Source organism: Ranitomeya variabilis, chromosome 5 (genome assembly GCF_051348905.1).
Source record: "Ranitomeya variabilis isolate aRanVar5 chromosome 5, aRanVar5.hap1, whole genome shotgun sequence".
Classification (NCBI taxonomy): domain Eukaryota; kingdom Metazoa; phylum Chordata; class Amphibia; order Anura; family Dendrobatidae; genus Ranitomeya; species Ranitomeya variabilis.
This window is the reverse complement of record NC_135236.1, coordinates 484,004,088-484,026,139: the sequence shown is the minus strand read 5'-3', so window position 1 is coordinate 484,026,139 and position 22,052 is coordinate 484,004,088. Positions and strand designations below refer to the sequence as shown.

At 40.2% G+C, this 22,052-nt stretch overlaps 1 protein-coding gene across 3 annotated transcripts in view; it reads left to right on the top strand.

Moving 5' to 3' along the window:
• CFAP54 (cilia and flagella associated protein 54) overlaps nucleotides 1-22,052 on the top strand; it is a 615,020-nt gene that overhangs the window by 214,932 nt on the left and 378,036 nt on the right. For all 3 annotated transcript variants that reach the window (XM_077265522.1, XM_077265521.1, XM_077265523.1), the window contains 2 exons: nucleotides 808-900; nucleotides 6,325-6,451. In XM_077265522.1, coding sequence (XP_077121637.1) covers nucleotides 808-900; nucleotides 6,325-6,451 — 220 coding nt within the window. The remainder of the gene's footprint in view (nucleotides 1-807; nucleotides 901-6,324; nucleotides 6,452-22,052) is intronic.

The window sequence follows — 22,052 nt, the reverse complement described above, 5'->3', positions numbered from 1 at the left end:
ACGGTATTATTCAGAACATAACTATTCAAAAACTTGTCTGAATTGCCAGACCCAACCCCATGTTTACTAAAGTGGCCTTCAAAGGGCAATCTCAGGACTATAGGACGTTACAAGCGTTTATGTTCACAGAACATCATGTACTTTTTACATGGATAAACTGAGATTCCATGTGTGTATTTTATGTAGACACACTTGTACTGTACATGTATAGAATTAGTATGATAATTAGTGCTAGCCCAAGGAAGCACGCTGAGAATGTGTAGATGATTGCATAGTATATTTCTGCGTTCCTTGTCCATGTTTTCTCCGCTTGTAATCAAATCAATTATCCAAGGTCCTTGAGATCTGCTAGCTAGAGTTACCAGCGAGACTCTTCAAAAGTTGAACAATTAATAGATTAATTACTCACAAGACACTTTATGACTCTAATATTTTTTTATTCTAAATTTGCATACTTTTAAATGATTATTTCTCATATAATAATAGCTAATCAGTCTGGTTTACCTGGGTGAGTTAATGAAAAAAGTTATTAACTGGCCATATTGTTGTTTTTACACTGATGCGTGTATGGAAAATAAAAAAACAATTAAGAGTTTCTTGCCACGGGAAAGAACAAGCTGACACAGCACAACGTTAAATTTACCGCTTGCTGCGCTCACATGTTAGAACAGAATACTAAGCAGGGAAATTGCAGGGAAAGTTTAGAATGTGTAACTTAGTCTAAAAATGACTGTCGCATTGACTGCTGTAACGATAATTCATTTGAATATGTATAAATCCGATATATTTCATCATTTCATTTTATAGCCGCAGCTGGGACACAGCTTACCGGACATGAAGATCCTCTCCTTCTGTATTCTGTTGTTTCATGCTGGGCGCCAAGTGCCGCATTTAAAGAAAGTGAGTTTCTCATGATCCAATCAATAAAGAAAAGCTTTAATTGACCTTTTATTCTATATTTTGCAATATAGAGGGTATGTCATGGTACATATTTAAGTTGTCAGGTTAGCACAATTTATTTCTACTGGTTCTGTGGGACCACAAAGGATGGATTCTGACTGATGAGAATTACCATCCATTATTCTAAAAATGTCTCATTCTAAGTGATGAACGGATACAATCTTGATTTGTACTTTACGAGCCAAAGGCACAATATTTCCCATGATTTCTGTGTAATTAGGTCTGATGTCCATCACTGTGAACAACCTCCAAATGATATGGTGATAGTGAAATTAGCAGCTGTGGGAATGTAACCCGTCTCTGCAATAATTCTGATACTAAGGGATCATTAGTAGGCAGTAGAAATATAGCTGTAATATGGAAGCAAGCATGGTTCTAGAAGCCTGCAATGTAGTGATGTAAGGTTGTGCCATTCTCACTAGTGCTCTCCTATAGAGTACCCAGCTAGACTATATCTGATTTAATGAAGGGGCACAGAGGCTTTATTTTGTCAGTTTTGATCAAACTCAATAAAAAAGATCACATCATGTTCATTGGATTATCATCACACACGAGACTTTAGGTATATGTATTGAAAGAACGCTGAATTACGGTAGATATTTTATGAAACCTTAAAGGCACAGGAGCAACAAATGCTCGAAAAGAGAAGGGGAACCATATATGACCAGTCTGTAGCAATTTTGGATTGTCCTGTGTGTCCTTTTCTACTTTCCTTGGCCTCAGAGCGCTCATCACTCTCATTACAGACACTACATTTGCAGCTTTCTGTAATTCACAAATGCACATTTTTAATTGATATTTTCCGCAACCAGATTACTGATAGAACAGGCTGGGCTGTCAGTGGAAAATCAAATTTCCTACTCAAAACAATAGACTTACACATAGAACGATTTGCTGGCAGGCACCAGTGACCTCTTCAGATTTGGATTTAACCTTGACTGTCCTTCTTTCTGTTCTGGGTTATCAAAGTATATTTGGGAATAGCCAATGATAGTTATCTTACACATTACTCCATGTACATTTTACAGGGGTTGTTCAGGCGTGAGCAAAAGTCTGCTTTCATTCTATATGACAAAAATGTTGGTGCACATTTATGACCAATAGATTTTTATCCGAGAGAACATAACACATTTATGAACCAGAAAAGACTCATTATCTATCTAAGTTTTATCCACACCCTACAAATGCTCCAAGTGATTTCCATAGGTGACACAGCAAAAGTCTGGTAGTCCAGTTTTGTCCAGACAAGTGGCAGCATATCCTTGGTTAAAGTTACCTATCAATAAGACGGAATTACTGTACAAAATAAAAAAAAGGGCAAGGAGGGGGTTACTTAAAGGTGTTGTCCAGTCTTACAAGTGTGCAGTTACTGTATGTGACAATCCCCACATCACGCAAACTGCGCTATGTTAGTCTTCTCCGATACCTGCGCCGGGAATGGCAGTTATGTGACCCCAAGTATGCGATATACATACTCCTGGCCACATTCCTACTAGATGGGCACGCCTGTTGAGCGAGGCCAGAAACAGTGTAGTTGAAATGTGGCCCGGAGTATGCATACCACATACTTGCAGTCACATGACCGCCATTCCCAGAACCTGAGAAGCCTCACAGCGCAGTGTGTGTGAAGTGAGGATTCACAACTCTGCAGTGACTGCAGACCTGTAGTTTAAGTCCGGACATCCCCTTTAACTCCTTGTTACTGTTTGACATTTGAGGGTTCTTCCTGCTATGTGTATATCTTGCCCGTACACTTCCCTGAGGCCTCACTTTTCTGATAGTCCTGTGCAGCTTCGTCTGCTGGCCTCAGGCAATGGGCAGTCACTATTCTTTGGCTTTACCACTGCCTCTTTCTTTTTCCTATTAACTTGTGACCCTCACTTTGCTCCTTTTGCTCTGTCTCTTCATGGGGTCTCTCAGCCTTCCTTAACTCTGCCTCTGACTCTCACCATTGGTCCTTAGTCCTCTCTATTGCACTGGCAACCTTGGATTGCCACTAGTGGTGGAGATGCTAGCCAGGGGCTACACATGCTGTACTTATTTTAAAATCAGGCTCAGGCTCTTTCTTTTAAAAGGGATTTGGTTGCATCTCCAGCCCATCATACTCTGTAAACCAGCGTTCCCCAACTTCGGTCCTCAAGAGCCATCAACAGGTCATGTTTTCAGGAGTTCCTTAGTATTGCACAGGTGATAATTGCATCACATGGACATGCAAGCATTCAATAACCTGTGCAATACGAAGGATATCCTCAAAACATGACCTGTTGGTGGCTCTTGAGGACCGGAGTTGGGGAATACTGCTGTAACCCATCCTCCTCCTAACATTATCAGCCCTATTTCCCCACACACTGCATTCCACACAGAATCCCCACCCCTCCCCCACCTTCAGCCACAGCCATCATATACTGCACCTCTATCCTGCTGAATGTCATTTAAATTAAGATGTCTTTGGAATGTGGATGAAACCCACAGGGAGAACATACAAACTCATGGCAGATGTTGTTCTTGTGTAATGTGAACCCAGGATCCTAGCACTACAAAGTGACCGTGCTAACCACTGAGCCACCATGCTGACCGTTCCCTGAAAGAGCATGTCAATTAAATTGGCATAGCTAGCAAACGACTGATATGGTTTTCACAATCATATATTGTGTACATTACATCAAAGATGATAGCAAAATGGAGTGGCTGCCAGAGCACTTTTGAAGCTGGAACAGTGTGGAATACAGACTTTACGTGTATACCATCAAAGAGAATAAACTAGATTTGGGAAAAAAAAGATTTGCAGAACCCTGATCCAGCCTCAGTGTTGGTAGTCTTTGGCCACTGGCACGGATCATTGTGCACCTCCTTCCAAGGCCGAATTCACGTTAGCGTATCACATCAGATGCGAGAGTATCGAATGCAATATGCTAATGACACTCTGCTCCAACTCTGTTGTAAGTGGGAGCCGAGTGTCAGTGCTCTGTGCTCCGATCCTCTTTCATCAGGGAATTGGAGCACAGCTGCGGAGGACACAGAGAAATTAATTTCTCCATCTCCTCCATTGCCGGCATCCTCTGAACTCGCACTGCATTCGGGTGATATCCAAGTGCAGAGCGAGGTTTCACAAGAACCCATAGACTAACAGTTGTGTGCAAAAGCATTTGCCCCCTTCCTGATTTCTTATTATTTTACATGCTTGTCCCACTTAAATATTTCAGATCAATAAACAAATGTATATATTAATCAAAGATTACCTAAGGAAGCACAAAATGCTGTTTTCAAATGAAGGTCTTTGTTAAGGGAAAAAGAAATCCAAACCTACAGGGCCCAGTGTGAAAAAGTGATTTTCCTGCCCCTTAAAAGATAAAATGGGAAGCTGAGTTCAAATTTCTTAACCACACGCATGCCTGATTACTGCCACACCTGTTCTCAATGAAGAAATCACTTAAACAGGATCTGTTTGACAATGAAGTAGACCAAAAGGTCCTCAAAAGATAGATATCATACTGCGATCCAAAGAAATTTTGGAACACATGAGAAACAAAGTACAGTATTTAACATCTATCAGTCAGGGAAAGGTTATAAAGCAATTTCTCAAGCTTTAGGATTCCATCGAACCACGGTGAGAGCCATTATCCACTAATGACGAAAACATGGAACAGTGGTGAACCTTCCAGGAGTGGCCGGATGACCAGAATTACCCCAACAGCGCAGCGACGACTCATCCAGGAGGTCACAAAAGACCTCACAAAAACATCCAAAGAACTGCAGATCTCACTTGCCTCAGTTAAGGTCGGTGTTTATGACTCCATCATAAGAAAGAGATTGGGTAAAATTGGCCTGCATGCCAGAGTTACAAGACAAAAATCACTGCTGAGCAATAAGAACATAAAGGCTCATCTCAGTTTTTCCAGAAAACATGTTGATGATCCCCCAAAACTTTTGGGAGAATCTTCTGTGGACTCACGAGACAAAACTTGAACTTTTTGTAAGTTTTATGTCCCATTAAATGTAGAGTAGAAATAACACATTTCAGAAAAGGAACATCATACCAACAATAATATATGGTGGTGGTAGTGTGATGGTCTGGGGTTGTTTTGCTGCTTCAGGACCTGGAAGACTAGCTGTAGTATATGGAACCATGAATTCTGCTGTCTACCAAAAAATCCTGAAGGAGAATGTCCTGCCATCTGTTTGTAACCTCAAGCTGAAGCACACTTTGGAGTGGCCTAGTCAAAGTCCTGGCCAAAATCCAATTGAGATGCTGTGGCATCACCTTAAAAAGGCAGTTCATGCTTGTAAACCCTCCAATGTGGCTGAATTACAACAATCCAGAGAGTTGTAAAATACTCAGTGCCAGATAGGGCAAATGCTTGATTGCAGTTTTTGCTACAAAGGATGGCCCAACCAGTTATTAGTTTTAGGGAGCTATCACTTTTTCACACAGGGCCCTGTAGGTTTGCATTTCTTTTCTCCTTAATAATAAAGACCTTCATTTAAAAACTGTATTTTGTGTTTTCTTGTGTTATCTTTGTCTAATATTTAAGTTTGTTTGGTGATCTGAAACAGTTAAGTGTGAGAAACATGCAAAAGAATAGGAAATCAGGAAGGGGGAAAACACTTTTTTACACAACTGTATATGGGTGTGTATGATCCGAATTTCACATGCAATTTTTTTTTCCATCCTATTGGAGCAGGAAAAAAAAAACGCCATTGAGAACACAAGCATATGATTAAATTGGTATGAATGCAGTCCGACTTTTAATCGGAATGCATTCATCCGATTTAATTGTAAGTGCGAGCGAGTTCTACCTGCGGCATCCCTGGCAATTCTTGTGATTAGTAGAACTGGGACAATGAGGCTAATGGTCCTGGATCCTTCAAATCTTTTTGCTCAACTCTAAAAGACCCATCCAACACTTTTTTATGGTCATTCTCTTTAACCTTATACTATTATGAATTGGGATTAAAAAAACTCAAATAGACTAGTCTCAGAACCACGACATATGCAGAAACAAATCAAAAGTGCAATGATGGGCAGAATCTGGTGACTGAAGAACAAGGGAATGTTTTAGACAGGCAGGAAATCCAGTGATTGCTAATAACCAAAAGATGTCACTCTTCTCTAGTTTATGTTCAGCTGTCACAGGTACAAGTAATATAGGCCGGCTTCTAGGCTTCAGATTGATGCCTGTGTCACTATTGTCAGTGACCTGAGTGGTAGCACTGTAGGTAAATTACTTCTATCATTCTCTTTTCGGGCTGTTTGTGAAACCATTTGACCTCATTTCATTCAAATATTTGTGTCTTCAACAATATCTAGCTATATCTTCTTGATAAATGATTAAAAAATGAAACAATTTGTCTTTTCTTTTACAGTCATGAAGTTCAAGAAAAAATCTCGTTTCCTAGAATTTCTTATTCACTTATTGCAGAGGGTATATTATGAGGAAAAGTTCCAAAAAACCCTGGAGTGGTCATCCACAGCTTTAGACTATTTAAAAAGGTATAGTAATTATGGTTTTATAAAATGTACATTTATTCCAGCATTGCATTACTTAGTTTACTGGGTGCAGCAGTCGTGACAGAATCTCCGTTTTCTCTCATGCAGGTCTAGCAGAGCTTGAAATGTTGAGCTGTGTGTTAAGGCCCCGTCTCACTAAGCGATTTACCAACGATCACGACCAGCGATACGACCTGGCCGTGATCGTTGGTAAGTCGCTGTGTGGTCGCTGGGGAGCTGTCACACAGACCGCTCTCTCCAGCGACCAACGATCAGGGGAACGACTTCGGCATCGTTGAAACTGTCTTCAACGATGCCGAAGTCCCCCTGCAGCACCCGGGTAACCAGGGTAAACATCGGGTTACTAAGCGCAGGGCCGCGCTTAGTAACCCGATGTTTACCCTGGTTACCAAAAAAAACAAACACTACATACTCGCCTTTCGGTGTCCAGGTCCCTTGCCGTCTGCTTCCTGCTCTGACTGAGATCCGGCCGTACAGTGAGAAGTGAGAGCAGCAGTGACGTCACCGCTGTGCTCTCACTTCTCACTGTACGGCGGCTCAGTCAGAGCAGGAAGCAGACGGCAAGGGACCTGGACACCGAAAGGCGAGTATGTAGTGTTTGTTTTTTTTGGTAACCAGGGTAAACATCGGGTTACTAAGCGCGGCCCTGCGCTTAGTAACCCGATGTTTACCCTGGTTACCAGTGAAGACATCGCTGGATCGGTGTCACACACACCGATTCAGCGATGTCAGCGGGGCCTCAACGACCAAAAAAAGGTCCAGGCCATTCCGACACGACCAGCGATCTCGCAGCAGGGGCCTGATCGCTGGTACGTGTCACACATAGCGAGATCGCTATGGAGGTCGCTGTTGCGTCACAAAACTTGTGACTCAGCAGCGATCTCGCTAGCGATCTCGCTATGTGAGACGGGGCCTTTAGTCTGCCCACACTACTGATTAGCAGCTTTTTGTGTACATTGTATATTGACAGAAAGCTGCTAATCAGTAATGCAGGTGTGGATGGACCAGGAGGCACCAGGCAGCTAGTCCTGTAGTGATAATTTCCTGCTGTTAAATCACTGATTGCATTGAAACAGCAACACACAACCCAGTAAGTGACACATTGCTGGAATCAGGATATCTGCTCCAACATTATGGTGCTCTCAGATTACTTAGCAAAAGTCTGCTGACAGGTTCCCTTAAAGAGATGAGTTTCTTAATAAATTTGGTGCCCTGCCCGTCTAAATTACCGTATTTTTCGGACTATAAGACACACTGGACCATAAGATGCACCCCAAATTTGGGGTGAAAATTGCAGAAAAAAAGATTTTTTATAAGATGGGGGTCTGTCTTATTGTCCGAATTTACAGTATCTTACCTGAGGGCTGGCGGTGGCAAAGCAGGGTCACAGGAGGCATGGTGTCGGCAGAGGTGGGGTGATGTGGTACGGCGTGCACCTGAGCAGGGTCCCTTCCTGTTTAGGTGGGCGACGCCACAGCCTGGTGTCCATGGGGGGGTTGCAGCAGTGCTGTGGCGGCGGCAGAGGTGCGGGGATGATGAGGCGCAGTGAGCGGTATGGCGTGAGCGGGGTCCCTTCCACAGGTGAGGTGACGCAGCGGCCCGGTACGCAGCGGTCATTTTCCTGAAGCCGAGATATAAATCTGCAAACTCGGCTTCAGGAAAATGGCCGCCGCGATCTCCATCTGCGCACACGCGGCCTCCCGTGGCCATTTTTCTGAAGCCCCGGGAAGCAGAGCACTTCATCTGCGCACACGCGGCCTCAGGAAGATGGCCGCCGCCACCGATAAAGCCATGATTTACCCTGCTCTGCTGCTTACCTTGGATACCGGGCCGTTGCATCACTTCACCTGTGGAAGGGACCCCGCTCACGCCATACCGCTCACTGCGCCTCATCATCCCCGCACCTCTGCCGCCACCACACCACTGCCGGTAAGCCTGCCTTCCAACTATAAGACACACCCCCCATTTTCCTCACATTTTTTGGGGGGAAAAAGTGCGTCTTATAGTGCAAAAAATATAGTAACTCTCCCTCTTTAGGCCTTCTATTTTATTATCACATTTAATTTTATACTGTAAATTTGATTTAGTTTTTTTTTTTATTTACATTTTTTTAAAACATTTGAAAAATTATTGATGGCCTATCGGTAATGTCAAAGTACCTTTAAGACCCCATTATATTATTATTACATTTTAACTTCTTATAAGATGTGCTGATGTTTACCAGATATTTCATTTTTTTATATTTGTTGTAATACTTCAATAAATGTCATATAAAAGTATGTGATATTTAAGATGATACAATTCAATTAATTTGCATTGTGATGTTGTAATGTAATGTTATTTTTGTTTTTCATTTCACACGTAGACTTCTGATGATAAACTTATGACATAATACATGAAGTTCCTGCACTAATCATTCATCTGCCATGCGGCTTCCAGACAGGAAAGACAGCTAGTGATATTACTTCTGCCTCCTTCCAGTTCTGGCAAGAAAGTGAGAATCCAGAAGTAATATATAAACCTGTCATTTAGTGCCCCCGAAGGCACAGGCAGTCCCACCTTATTTTCTCGTGCTGACACAGCCAACCTGTGCTTTGACTTTATTTAGCCTAATCTTATTGTCATCCATATCAATGCCAAAATCTATTTTGGTTTTATGTTAATACAAAAGTGAATGCAAAAAAAGATACAACTCATGAATCAAATACAATTTTGCCCCACTTTAATGTCCATGCTTGTCCTAATCTCGTAAAAACAACATAGCTTAATGTACGGGTGAATAAAGAGATCTTTTCACCCATCAAGGGTTCTTCATGGTATCTTTAGACAAGATTAAAAAACATAAAATGGCAGAATTTGTATTAAATTCCCAAAGATTAGTCTGATGCCAAGTCTATTAATATTGGGAGCTATTGTTATTAAGGGGAAGAATTCTGTTAAATTAATGCATGGAAAATAGTTGCACCAGTCTTTATGGGGCAGGAAAGAGATCCGATCCCGCCCCATTCCTCCATGCCTGATAGATAAAATATGTAACAGTGGCTCCAGGTTTTCTTTTTTTCCTTCAAGATAAACTTGTTGCAAGAAATGAACTTAAGAGACCTATGTGTTTATTTAAAATAAATAGGTAGGTAAGTATTTAACCCCCTTCAGGGTTCTGGTAGGTCTTATATTGGGTGTACGGAGCAGACTCAGGAGTTGAGCCCGCTCCACAATCATCAGGTGCTGGCTGTGTTATACAGCCGGCATCTGCCAGTGGTATTTAAATGGAACAATTGCATAGAACAATCTTTCCATTAATTATATTAATTATGTTAATTATGTTAACCCCTTTACAACCTTGGGTTTTTCCGTTTTCGCTTTTTGCTCTTCTTCCCAGAGCTATAACGTTTTTAATTTTTCCATCAATATTGGCATGTGAGGTCTTGTTTTTTGCTGGATGAGTTGTACTATTGAAGGACACCATTGATTTGACATATTGTGTACTGGAAAACGGGAAAAAAATTCCAAGTGCGGTGAAATTGCAAAAAGAAATGCAATCCCACTATTTTTTTTACAGTGTTCACTAAATGCTTAACGCTACAACTGACCTGACTGGCCAATATGATTCTCCAGCTCATTACGAGATTGTAGATACCAAACATGTCTATAGGTTCTTTTTTGTAAGTGGTAAAAATAAAATCCAAAGTTCGTATGAAAACAAATGGCGCCATTTTCCGAGACCTGTAGCGTCCCCATTTCTCATGATCTGGGGCTGGGTGAGGACTTATTTTTGTGCATCGAGCTGAAATTTTTATTGATACCATTTTGGTGTGTATACGATGTTTTGATGGCCCTTTATTACAGTGTTGTGGCGACCAAAAAAAAAATATTTGGCGATACCAAATATGTGTGTTGCTTATTTTTTTTATTGTTTTGTTTTGAATGGATATTATGACTTTTTTATATTTTTAAAATCTTTTTAAAACCTTTTTTTATTCTAGTTTTTACATGCTTCAATAGTCTCCTTAAGAGACTTGAAGCTGCGATTATCTGATCGCTTGTGCTACACACAGCAGAGCTGAAGTTTTGCAATGACAATTACAATCTTCTGCAGAACCCGGGTTGTCATGCCAACCCATCAGCGTCCCGCAGTCATGTGACGGGGGTGCCATGGGCGTAGCTAATGACATGCATTCGGTTTGCGCGAGTGAAATTCTGCTGTCAGAGATTGATAGCAGCATTTAACATGTCAACAGCTGTCATGTGCTGGAAAAAGTGCGGGCTCAGCGCCGGAGCCCGCACCAGAGAGGGGAAGGCGACCTTTGACGTGTCTATACATCATAGGTCATAAAGGGGTTAAAGTATTGCAATATATAGATAAAAAAAACTCAATGTAAAATCACCCCCATTTCCCAATTTAAAATTAAATACATAAATAAAAATTTGGTATCATCAGGTCCATAAAAGTGTGATTTATCAATTATTTTTTATTTAAGCCATACAATAAATGTGGAGAAAAAAGCCAGAATTTCAGTTTTTTGGTCTCCCAGTTTCCTCAAAAATTGCTATAAAATGTAATCAGAATATCATATGTAGCTCAGAAATTGTATCAATAGTTCCACTACAGGAAAAATCCGAAGTTACAGGTCTTAAAGTTGCAGCACAAACAAAATGATTTATTCTTTGTTTTTTTTTTTTTTTTTCATTATTTCACCCCATTTGGAATTTTTGCCATTTTTCATTAAATTATATAATATCATGAATAGTATTATTCAAAACTACAACTCATCCCACACAAAAAACAAGCTCTCATACAGCTGTGTTGATGGAAAAGTAAAAATGTAATTGCTCTTGGTATATGTGAAGGAAAAAATCAAAATGCAAAAAAATGAAAAATTGCCCTGTCGGAAGGGTTTAATAATAGTAGTTATGTATATGTATACACATTGGTGTGGATTTATAAAACGGGTCAGCTTCATCTTTACTGCCATAAATCACATAAAATATATATAGGCCCTGTGACATTTTTTCTGAGACATGCAAATGTGTTGGGAAATGGACCGAAGTTCAGTGTTGTGATCACGTTGATTCATTTATTTCTATCTACTTCCATTACTCCATGTTGCAATTGTGAACACCTAGTGCAGCAGTTTCATTCAATCTTTGCCATCGTCCTTATGACAAGGCTGAACAATGTAATAAGTGATATTTTTAATTGTCACATATCTTATTTGATCCTCCTCAGTTATGATTTTTGTGTAACAATATTTGAGAAATGCTTTCTATTTTGCAGAATCAGCTTGTCAATTAGATGTTTGGAGCAGGACACTTTATTAGAGTGGAGATCTTAAGTCGCTGTAATAGAGGGTTTTCTTTTTTTAGCTAATAAATCATTCATGTTACTAATATTTCTTAAGTTTCCCTGGTGCAGTGGCATGTTGTTCTTGGATCTTTAGAAATAATAGCCCCAGGTTCACTATATTTTTAACAACGTAACTGCCAAGACTGATGGATTGGCCTATCAAAAAATTTCACAGTTTGATCGCGTGTAAGCCCTGAGATTGCAGCTTAATCTTTCAAATAAAAGCCGTTAAACTGCAACTGTGTGTATATATGTATATATATATATATATATATATATATATATATATATATATATATATATATTATACTGTATAACAATATGATGTTGAATTCCAGGACACTGGGTAAGAAAGCATGCATGTGTCCCTATTTAGGAGTTATCTATATATGAAGACAAATAGGGGGTTAATTGTGCTTTCATGGCAAGCCATGGTTAATTCTGATAAGCAATAGTAGAAGATATTTGAAAATGAATATTGGAATTCGGTCCCAGATCATCTCCCGAGCCTTATGAAAGTGCAGTAGTTAGGACTATCTGATATTTAGGATGGAGATGGAATGGCTGTGTATAGAAATATGAGCTATTCAGAAACTTTTAGAAGGGGTTCATAAATTGTCTGAATTTCTCTGTGGCTTACATGTTGAACTAAGTATTACTAGTCTTTTTGAACAAAACCATTGAATAATACAAGTAAAAATGATGGCAGACAAGAAGTCTATGGGTTAGACGAAGGTTTTTAAAGACAATGTGTAAATGTGGTAAATTGGTTGCAGATATTTTGCGAATTTGTAACATGAAGCACATGGAAATGTATATAACAGGAAATGTGTGAGCAGACCATAAGGCTACGTTCCCACTATGAGCTATTGATGCTGCATCAGAAACGTCATACAGTCCCAGCAAAGTGGAGGGGATTTATAGAGATCTCATGCCTATTGCGCCTCTTTTTTCTCAGCGTAAACTGACATGTCAATTTCTTTTGGGAATGCTGAGTTTTCTATGCAGATTTTCCATAGAAAAATTGCGGAAAATTTACAGGCAAAAAAAATACACACCAAACCGAGACAAAAAACTCAGTCAAAAACGTGATAAAACTGCATGTTAAGAAAATACACACAAAAAAGTAATGAAAAACAAAAAACTATGAGATTTCAGAAATCTCATGCAAACGCTTGTTTTGTTTATTCCTGACTGAATTGGAAAACTGCTGCTTTTTTAAAACTGCAGCATGTCACTTTTTTCAGTGTTTTTGCAGCGTCTTTTTACCCATAGAAAGCAATGAGTAAGTGCAATTAAGTAGCAAATAACGTTGCCATCAGTTTTTGCAGCATTTTTGGTGAAGCAGCAATACAGGTACAGCAGGATATGAAACCATTTATTTTTGTGATTTTCCCAAGTTTAAATCAAAGTGACTTGGTCTTCTCACCTGAGAATGGCTATTAGTGTAAGTACAGTTTAATTAAACTAGTCATATGTGTGAAAGTAAGCAAAGCCTGACCAATATGTGAAAGTAAACAATGCCTGACCAATGTGTGAAAGTAAACATTGCCTGACCAATATGTGAAAGTAAACAATGCCTGACCAATGTGTGAAAGTAAACAATGCCTGACCAATGTGTGAAAGTAAACATTGCCTGATCAATATGTGAAAGTAAACAATGCCTGACCAATGTGTGAAAGTAAACAATGCCTGACCAATGTGTGAAAGTAAACATTGCCTGACCAATATGTGAAAGTAAACTTTGCCTGACCAATATGTGAAAGTAAACAATGCCTGACCAATGTGTGAAAGTAAACATTGCCTGATCAATATGTGAAAGTAAACAATGCCTGACCAATGTGTGAAAGTAAACATTGCCTGACCAATATGTGAAAGTAAACAATGCCTGACCAATGTGTAAAGGTAAACTATGCCTGACCAATGTGTGAAAGTAAACAATGCCTGATCAATATGTGAAAGTAAACAATGCCTGACCAATGTGTGAAAGTAAACAATGCCTGATCAATATGTGAAAGTAAACAATGCCTCATCAATATGTGAAAGTAAACAATGCCTGACCAATGTGTGAAAGTAAACTTTGCCTTACCAATGTGTGAAAGTAAACAATGTCTACCAACTAAATGCACTTAGGTAAACAATGCCTGGCAAATTCAACTTCCCCACTTTTCATGAACTCAAATGGACTTTTTTAGTCAGGTTATTCACTATTTTTCCAGACAAAATTTTTTTCCCCCACTAAATAATTTGATTAAACTGGCCTTTTCCCCCCCAACAATGTTTTGGTTTCACATATGTCTTGCATTTGTGGCCTAACATCTTGTATGTTTCATGCTTGTATGGTGGAAGCAAACTTTGGGATCCTGAAAAACAGAGCAAAAACGCAGTAAGAAAAGCAGCAAAAAAAGTCATCAAACCCTTCTTTTTGCCTGCATTTTGTTTTACTACAAAGAGATCATGCTGGAGTTTTGGCTGCAGGAAAAAACTAATGTGTGAACATAGCCTAAGGTTGGAATAACTCATTTAGTTGTTTTTTTTTCCAGCCGGCACTAGATGTAGCAGAAAGAAAAGTATAAATCCTTCCTTTATTATAGTATTTGACATCAGTATATTTAAGACAAAATCGGGAGAGGAACAATCAGAGGAAAAGTCTAATAGAAACATATGCTCCACTTCTGTTTTTATCACCCACTCCTGGTTTTGGCTTACAAATACTGATGTAAAATACTGACCAAATAATGAACATGTGAACATGGCCTTAAAAGTAATATGTTACTGTCATGATCCAGATCGGGTTTTGAGTCCTGTTTTCCCTTTTTCCCGGTCTGGTCATGTCAAGAGTTAACCTTTCTCAGCCTCTGTCTGGGTTCAGGTTGGCTTCCTGCAGGCTATGTCAGTTATAGTTTTTGCCTAGTGCTGCTGTAGCTGACTCTGATTGCCCTGATTAGTCCTGTTGCGTTTGCTGTCTGAACCCGTGCCTCTGTTTTCCCCTGTTCCTGTCTTGACTCAGTGTTTCCCTTTAGTGTGCAGACTCCTTGGTTTTGATTTGGCTTGTATCCTGACCTGTTTCTGTCCTTTGTCTATTGGCTTATCCGCTCCTGACCATTACGGAACCCTTGGCTTGTCTCCGAGTTTGCTTATTCCTTTGGTGCTGCGCTACAGTCAACGATTTGACCCGGCTTGGTTGACTATTCTGCTGCCACCTGTGGTGGCCTCACTGCTGCACTGCAGGTCAGATCTGTTTAGATGCAGACCTGTTTCCTCTCTACTGCCATCTAGTGAAGCCTGCACCTACCTGCATTGCAGCAGCATGACAGTTACATTTTTTTTTGTTAAGTGCATTTTATTTTTTAGAAAGTTTTGATGTTTTGTTTTTATTTTTAATTTTGCTAGCTATACAAAATGTATATATGTGTATATATGTGTGTATGTATATATATATATATACTGTATATATTTATCTTCAAAAATTTATATACACACCATTTTTCTCCTCAGTGTCCTGCAATTCTTTGTGTGTGTGCGTCTGTGTGTTAAAATTGGTCATTAGCTGTTTTATTGCACTCCTTCCTGTCTTTCCAAGGACATTAGCAACAATAGACGGACTCTGTATATATAAAAATGTTGCATACAGTGGGTACGGAAAGTATTCAGACCCTTTTAAATTTTTCACTCTTTGTTTCATTGCAGCCATTTGGTAAATTCAAAAAGGTTCATTTTTTTTCTCATTAATGTACACTCTGCACCCCATGATGACTGAAAACAAAAATGTAGCAATTTTTGCACATTTATTAAAAAAGAAAAACTGAAATATCACAAGGTCAAAAGTATTCAGACCCTTTGCTCATTGAGTAGAAGCACCCTTTGAGCTTGTACAGCCATGAGTCTTCTTGGGAATGATGCAACAAGTTTGTCACACCTGGATTAGGGAATCCTCTGCCATTCTTCCTTGCAGATTCTCTCCAGTTCTGTCAGGTTGGATGGTGAACGTTGGTGGACAGCCATTTTAAGGTGTCTCCAGAGATGCTCAATTGGGTTTAGTTCAGGGCCCTGGCTGGGCCAGTCAAGTATTGTCACATAGTTGTTCTGAAGCCACTCCTTTGTTATTTTAGCTGTGTGCTTAGGGTCATTGTTTTGTTGGAAGGTGAACCTTCAGCCAAGTCTGAGGTCCAGAGCACTCTGGAAGAGGTTTTCATTCAGGATATCTCTGTACTTGACCGCAATCATTTTTCATTCAATGACAACCAGTTATCCTGTCCCTACAGCTGAAAAACATCCCCATAGCATGATGCTGCCACCACCATGTTTCACTGTTGGAATTGTATTGGGCAGATGATGAGCAGTGCCTGGATTTCTCCACACATGCCGCTTAGAATTATCACCAAAAAGGTCTATCTTTGTGTCATCAGACCAGAGAATGTTATTTCTCATAGTCTGGGAGTCCTTCTTTTGTTCTTGTGTTTTTTAGCAAACTCTATGCAGGCTTTCATATGTCTTGCACTGAGGAGAGGCTTGCGTCGGGCCACTCTGCCATAAAGGCCAGACTGGTGGAGGGCTGCAGTGATAGTTGACTTTGTGGAACTTTCTCCCATCTCCCTACTTCATCTCTGGAGCTCAGCCACAGTGATCTTGGGGTTCATCTTTACAAAAAGTATACTAACAGATAGGTGGGATTAGTGTCAATACAAAAACTAACCAAAAACCAAATACCATTAAAAAAAAAATCAAAATTTATTAATCAAAATATTTCCAAAAATCAAACATTAACGTTACAGGCTTTAAAAACATCAACTGTACCCAACAACTAGAATAAAGCGTGGGTCTATTTAGCCTAGCCAGACATTTATACAAGGGAGGGTGTGGGCATATACAAATACTTTCACCCTATTTACCCCTTCTTGCACCTTACCTATCAGCGGAGGTTGGCACCCTCTTGGACGCAATATGGCGCCCCCGCTCCTCGACGACTGGCCCTGCCAACCCTAGGAGTCCCTTACTAAACAGTCTTATCCTGGATTCTAAGAATATAACCCTAGACACCTGGTATATGCACACCAGTACAGAACACTCAATGGTTATATACAAAGACCCTAAACAAAATATGGAAACGTAACCAACAAAAGTCAATGCTAGGTATCCATCACCAATAATTCAATAATCTTTTTTGGTCTGACAGTACTATTAGGCAGTCCTATTCTAATGGTTATTTCACCCTGTTTAATCCCTAAAGACCGTCCCTGCCTGCCAGCGGAGGTTGGCACCCTCTTGGACGCAATATGGCGCTCCCGCTCCTCGGCAGCTTACCCTGGTGGCCCTAATAAATCCCTTAGCTACGCAGGGGCACTACCAGAAAAGTGCCTAGGGGACTAACAATAGGGGGTGATACTTGCAGACCCCTAGTATCAGTCAGACCATAGCAAAGAAAGGGCGGTGCAACACACTAAGACTTAAAGGAGATCCCTCAGCGCAGCACATGGAAGGTCCATAGATATTAACACATATCCTCTGCGGAGGAATACTGGGATCATTCAAAGATGCTCAATAGAGGTTCTTAGAAAAAACATAAGCCCCAAAAGAGTACACATAATTATTGCAACATGTCCTCTATATAAAGTACATATCCCAAAAACACTTATTGCACAGTGCCCAAACCAAATATATAGATGCATAAATGGGGAAAAAAACAGTAAACACTGGTAAACTTATCTGTATTCATATCATGATAATAGTAGTCTCGCCTCGACACGTTTCCCCCCCCCCATGATGTAGTTCCTCAGGAGGCATATGGGCAATTTTGTGTGTATGAATCACATCAGAGAGGTATGCAGCGCCTGGTTGCAGGTGTGCAGAGGTATGTATGAACTACATCATGGGGGGAAACGCGTCGAGGCGAGACTACTATTACTATGTCCCTGCGTACCCAATGTTACAGATAGGTACTCAGGACGCATGCGGAAGTAGACGCAGCCATACGCACTTTACCTAAACGCAAGAGTGAAACCGGCCTAACTCCTTCACAACATCTGCTGAACATGTACGGCGTAAGTTGGAAACATGTGTATGGTGAGCTCACCTTATACCCAGCAGGTGATGACTGTGAGTTACAACCAGGACCTGCCTGCAACAATCGCGGTTCTCTGGTCCATTTTTGGGGTCGTGTGAAATGATGTCCAATTTGCCTTTTTTTCTTTTGTGTTGTGCCTATACACGCAAATGAATTAATCATGTGTATAACAAAATGTGTAATTGCAATAATTTTCTCAGAGAAATTTTCTGTAACAATTTCAAGGGTGCCAACAGTTTCAGTCATGACTATGTGGTATCGCCGTGTTCAGAAAAGTCTGATCTATCAAAATATAAAAATAAGTAACCCGATTGGTAAACACTGGAAACAAAAAAAATTAAGGAACAGCAAAAGTACGTTTTTTGGTCTCTGCAATACTCCAAAAATGTTACAACAAGCGATCAAAATGTTATATCTATCCCAAAATGGTATTAATAAAAACATTGTCTCATCCTGCAAAAAAATAAAAGCCATCACATCTCCAATGAAATCTTTACTGGTCTCAGAAAATGCCAACAAAACACCCAAACATATTTTTTTTTAAGCATCTGATTTTAACTTACCTGTAAAATTATGAAAAAAAACCGTGGCATACCGATGAGGAGAATCATATTACAAGGTAATTTTTACCGCATAATGTACACCGTAAAAACAATGTCAGAACTGTGGGGGGTTCACAGTTTCTCCCCAGTTGGAATTTTTTGCCCATTTTCCAGTACTCTATGTGGTAAAATGAATGGTGTCATTCAAAAGTACAACTCGTTCCGCAATAATACAAGCCCTCATATCACTGTGGACAGAAAAATAAAAAAAAGCTATGGCTCTAGGAAGAAGGGTAGTCATAAATGAAAACACAAAAATGGAAAGTACCCGTCTCCTTAAGAGGTTAAAAAAAGGTGAGGAACTTTTTTAAAAGAAAATAACACAACTGCTCATGTAGACGTGTAAAGTTCTTCTTGTTTTTTTCCAGTTGACCACTCTTGCCCAATCCCTGTCCTCACGGCCCCCAGTACATCGTGCTTTCGGGATCTTCGTAGTATTGCACAGGTAAGAGAAGCTGTGGCCATTTCTGATGCCTTGATAATAATTCCATCAACTGTAAGATATCTTGGACATCCTGAAAACATGACATATTGGGGACCGTGAGGACTGGAGTTGGGAAGCCTGCAGGGGACAAACAATTGGGAGCCGGAGAAAAAGAGCATCTATCTTAGGGCCTACTAGATCATACATTTTAGCTGTGCTTGTGCCCCATTCCCTTTGACCTTCCCCATTTCTCAGTTAAACTTGAGGGACATTTTCTATTTTCAACTGGTTTAACTATGTATTTATAAGAACCTTGTTTACACAAAGTCATTTTCTGATTTCACATTGTCATTTAAGAGTTCATATGTTTTCCAATCTATTGCTGCCGTTTGCTCCAAGACCTGGGTGTTTGTTTCCAGCCTGTAAATTATATTTTTATGCATTGTTTTTAGCAAAATTGTTCCCTTAAGCCACATCAGTAATTGGGTAATAATTTTCGTTACCGTGTATCTGTATAACAACATTAAGTACCCCATAAGTCGGTAAGGAATGTATAAAGCCAGCTCAGGAACATGTGGCTGGAACTGCAGTGACCAGAGCTTGCTCCGATCACTACAGCTTAATCATTTAAATGTTGCTGTCGATCTCTGACAATGGCATTTAGATAGGTTTTATGGGACTTTTTCCCTTTGCAGTTCTGCACTAGTGGGCAGGTAGTGGCTAACTACCTACATCTCCTCCAGTGCACTGATCTTCTTCTGCCGTTAGCCGTCACGTGACCACACATGGCTGATATTTTCCTTCTTCTTGCCATGTCCCGTCAACATAGCAGTTCCTTCTCTTCCACTCTGCACTGTTAATGTCATGCTGACTAATACTCAACTTCTGGCTACCCAAAGCAGGCACAGTGAGAGCTGTACGATTTTCATTAAATAAGCGGGCACATATACTATACAGTGGAAGAAAGTTGGTAAGTGACACTGATACCCAATGTAAGCTCTGGGGATCTATATCACTTGTAGACTTCATTGTCTCTGTCGCTCATGCATAAGCTCATCTAATCAAAACTTGTGTGGGGGAATCATACTGTTTGGGGGATGTGGTAACATTTTACTACATAGCGCTGGTTTTATCTCTATGGGATGGATTTACAATACCGTGGAATCATTATGCATTATGCATTATGTTATATGGGGATGTGGTGGCATACTGTATAGGGAATGTGGTGGCATAATACTGTATGGGTCATGTAGTGACATTATACTGTAGAGAGGATGTGATGACATCATACTATATGGGGGATATGGTGACGGATTTTTTTAAATTAGGAAAGTGGTATCATTGTACTATATGTGCAGGCATAGATGGAGCAGATGAGATATCTTGGCAACATGTAGGCACTGAACCAAAAATGTTGAGGAAGCAAAAGAAGAAACAAACATAAAAATATATTGCGTGAGCAAATGCAAATATTTGCGTTTGGGATTGGATAAACCCCTGTAAATGAAGTTACTACTGGGGAATGCGTACATTGGCTTCCAATATTCCCCCTTGGTGTAATTGCAGGAAACTGATGGGTTGTGTAGTGCATTGGTAGCACACTTACGCAGTGATGAGTCAGTGACCCAGCACAGTTCAAACAAAAAGTCTCTCTAATGCGTTTACTTCACAGAATTAATGTCCAACTCACAAAAACACAATGCTAATGTCCAACTTACAGCTCTACATAGTAAACGATATCCTCTGGATCGCCGTCGGGAACCTTAGCCTCCAGATTACAGTCCCTAATTATGCCGGTCCACCTCTGACCAGTTGCTGTGGGCGACTGCACCGCTGTGTACGTTGCGGGTGCCAGGAGTTCACTCTGCTGGGCTCTGTGTTGCTCTCACACAGATCTGAGCTTTTGCAGAGCCGTCTGCTTTGCTTGCTGCAAACTCCACTGTGCTACTGACACACCCAATGCTCTGCTGCAGGGGATTTTACAAACAAACCAGTGGCGGCAGACCACATGTAAGACCCGGCCTGGAGTGAAACGGACTGCAACCACAGTTTTGCCTGTGACTGCAATGCCCTCACATGACCTCAATATGCCTCCATGCGCATCCTGGAGGAAACATACTGCGACCCCTACAGGTAACACCAGTCACTGCCTCACAGTTGCCATATCAGGCATAACTGCCATTCGAGCTTCATAGGAGAACAGTAATTTTATTATATTGTGCAATACTATAGTATAAACTGTAGGTTTAAGTCCCATGAGGGGACTAACAAAATAAAGTAAAAAAATAGATAACAGAACTAAAGAAATGTAAAATATAAACGTTTTAATAACCCTCTTTTAATCTTTACAAAATAAAGTCATTTAAAAAAAAATTTTAAAATCCTATTTGGCATCATTGTGTTCATAAAAGTCTGATCTATCAAAAGATTTCAATTGAGAATGCCGAAAGAAAAAAATTGGAATGAAAGAATTTATTTTTTTTGTGTTGCCTCATTTCCCTACCAAAATGAAACAAAAACATCAGATCAGGGAGCAAATAACTGCACTTGGAATGTGTGTTCCCACTTTCTTGGTACAATGAATGGTATCAAAGCTATAACTCGATCACAAATTAACCGCCATAGAAAAGCCCTCACACAACTATGTAAATGGGAAAATAAAAAAGTTATGTCTCCCCAAACAAACTGATGAAGAAGAAAAAAAACAGAAATGAAAAATTCCTTGGTCTTTTAAGGGTTCGTGTATCCCCCCCCCCCCCCTTTTGCATATTTCTAAAGTAAAGTACGGTGTATCTATTCTTTGAGAGTTTGCCTCCCCCTTGCTTATATCCAACAGCATAAGTTTCTGCTTTCCGTTTGTGTTCATATCCACGGTTCATAAGACCATACCTCATGACCATCACTGATAGGCAGCTTTCTGTGCACACTGTGCATAGGCAGAAAGCTGCTAATCTGTGGGGGAGGGGAAAGTATGCAGGGATAATGAATAAAGTTGACTACCTGGTAGCAGGTTTACTAGTTCTCTTGTGATTATCTCCTTCTGATTAAACCGTGATTTTATGAAAACTACAGCAAGCAGCCCAGTAAGTGACACATTGCTGGAATCAGGGTCTTTGTCTCTATATTATGAGGCAAAATCAGATTAGGTT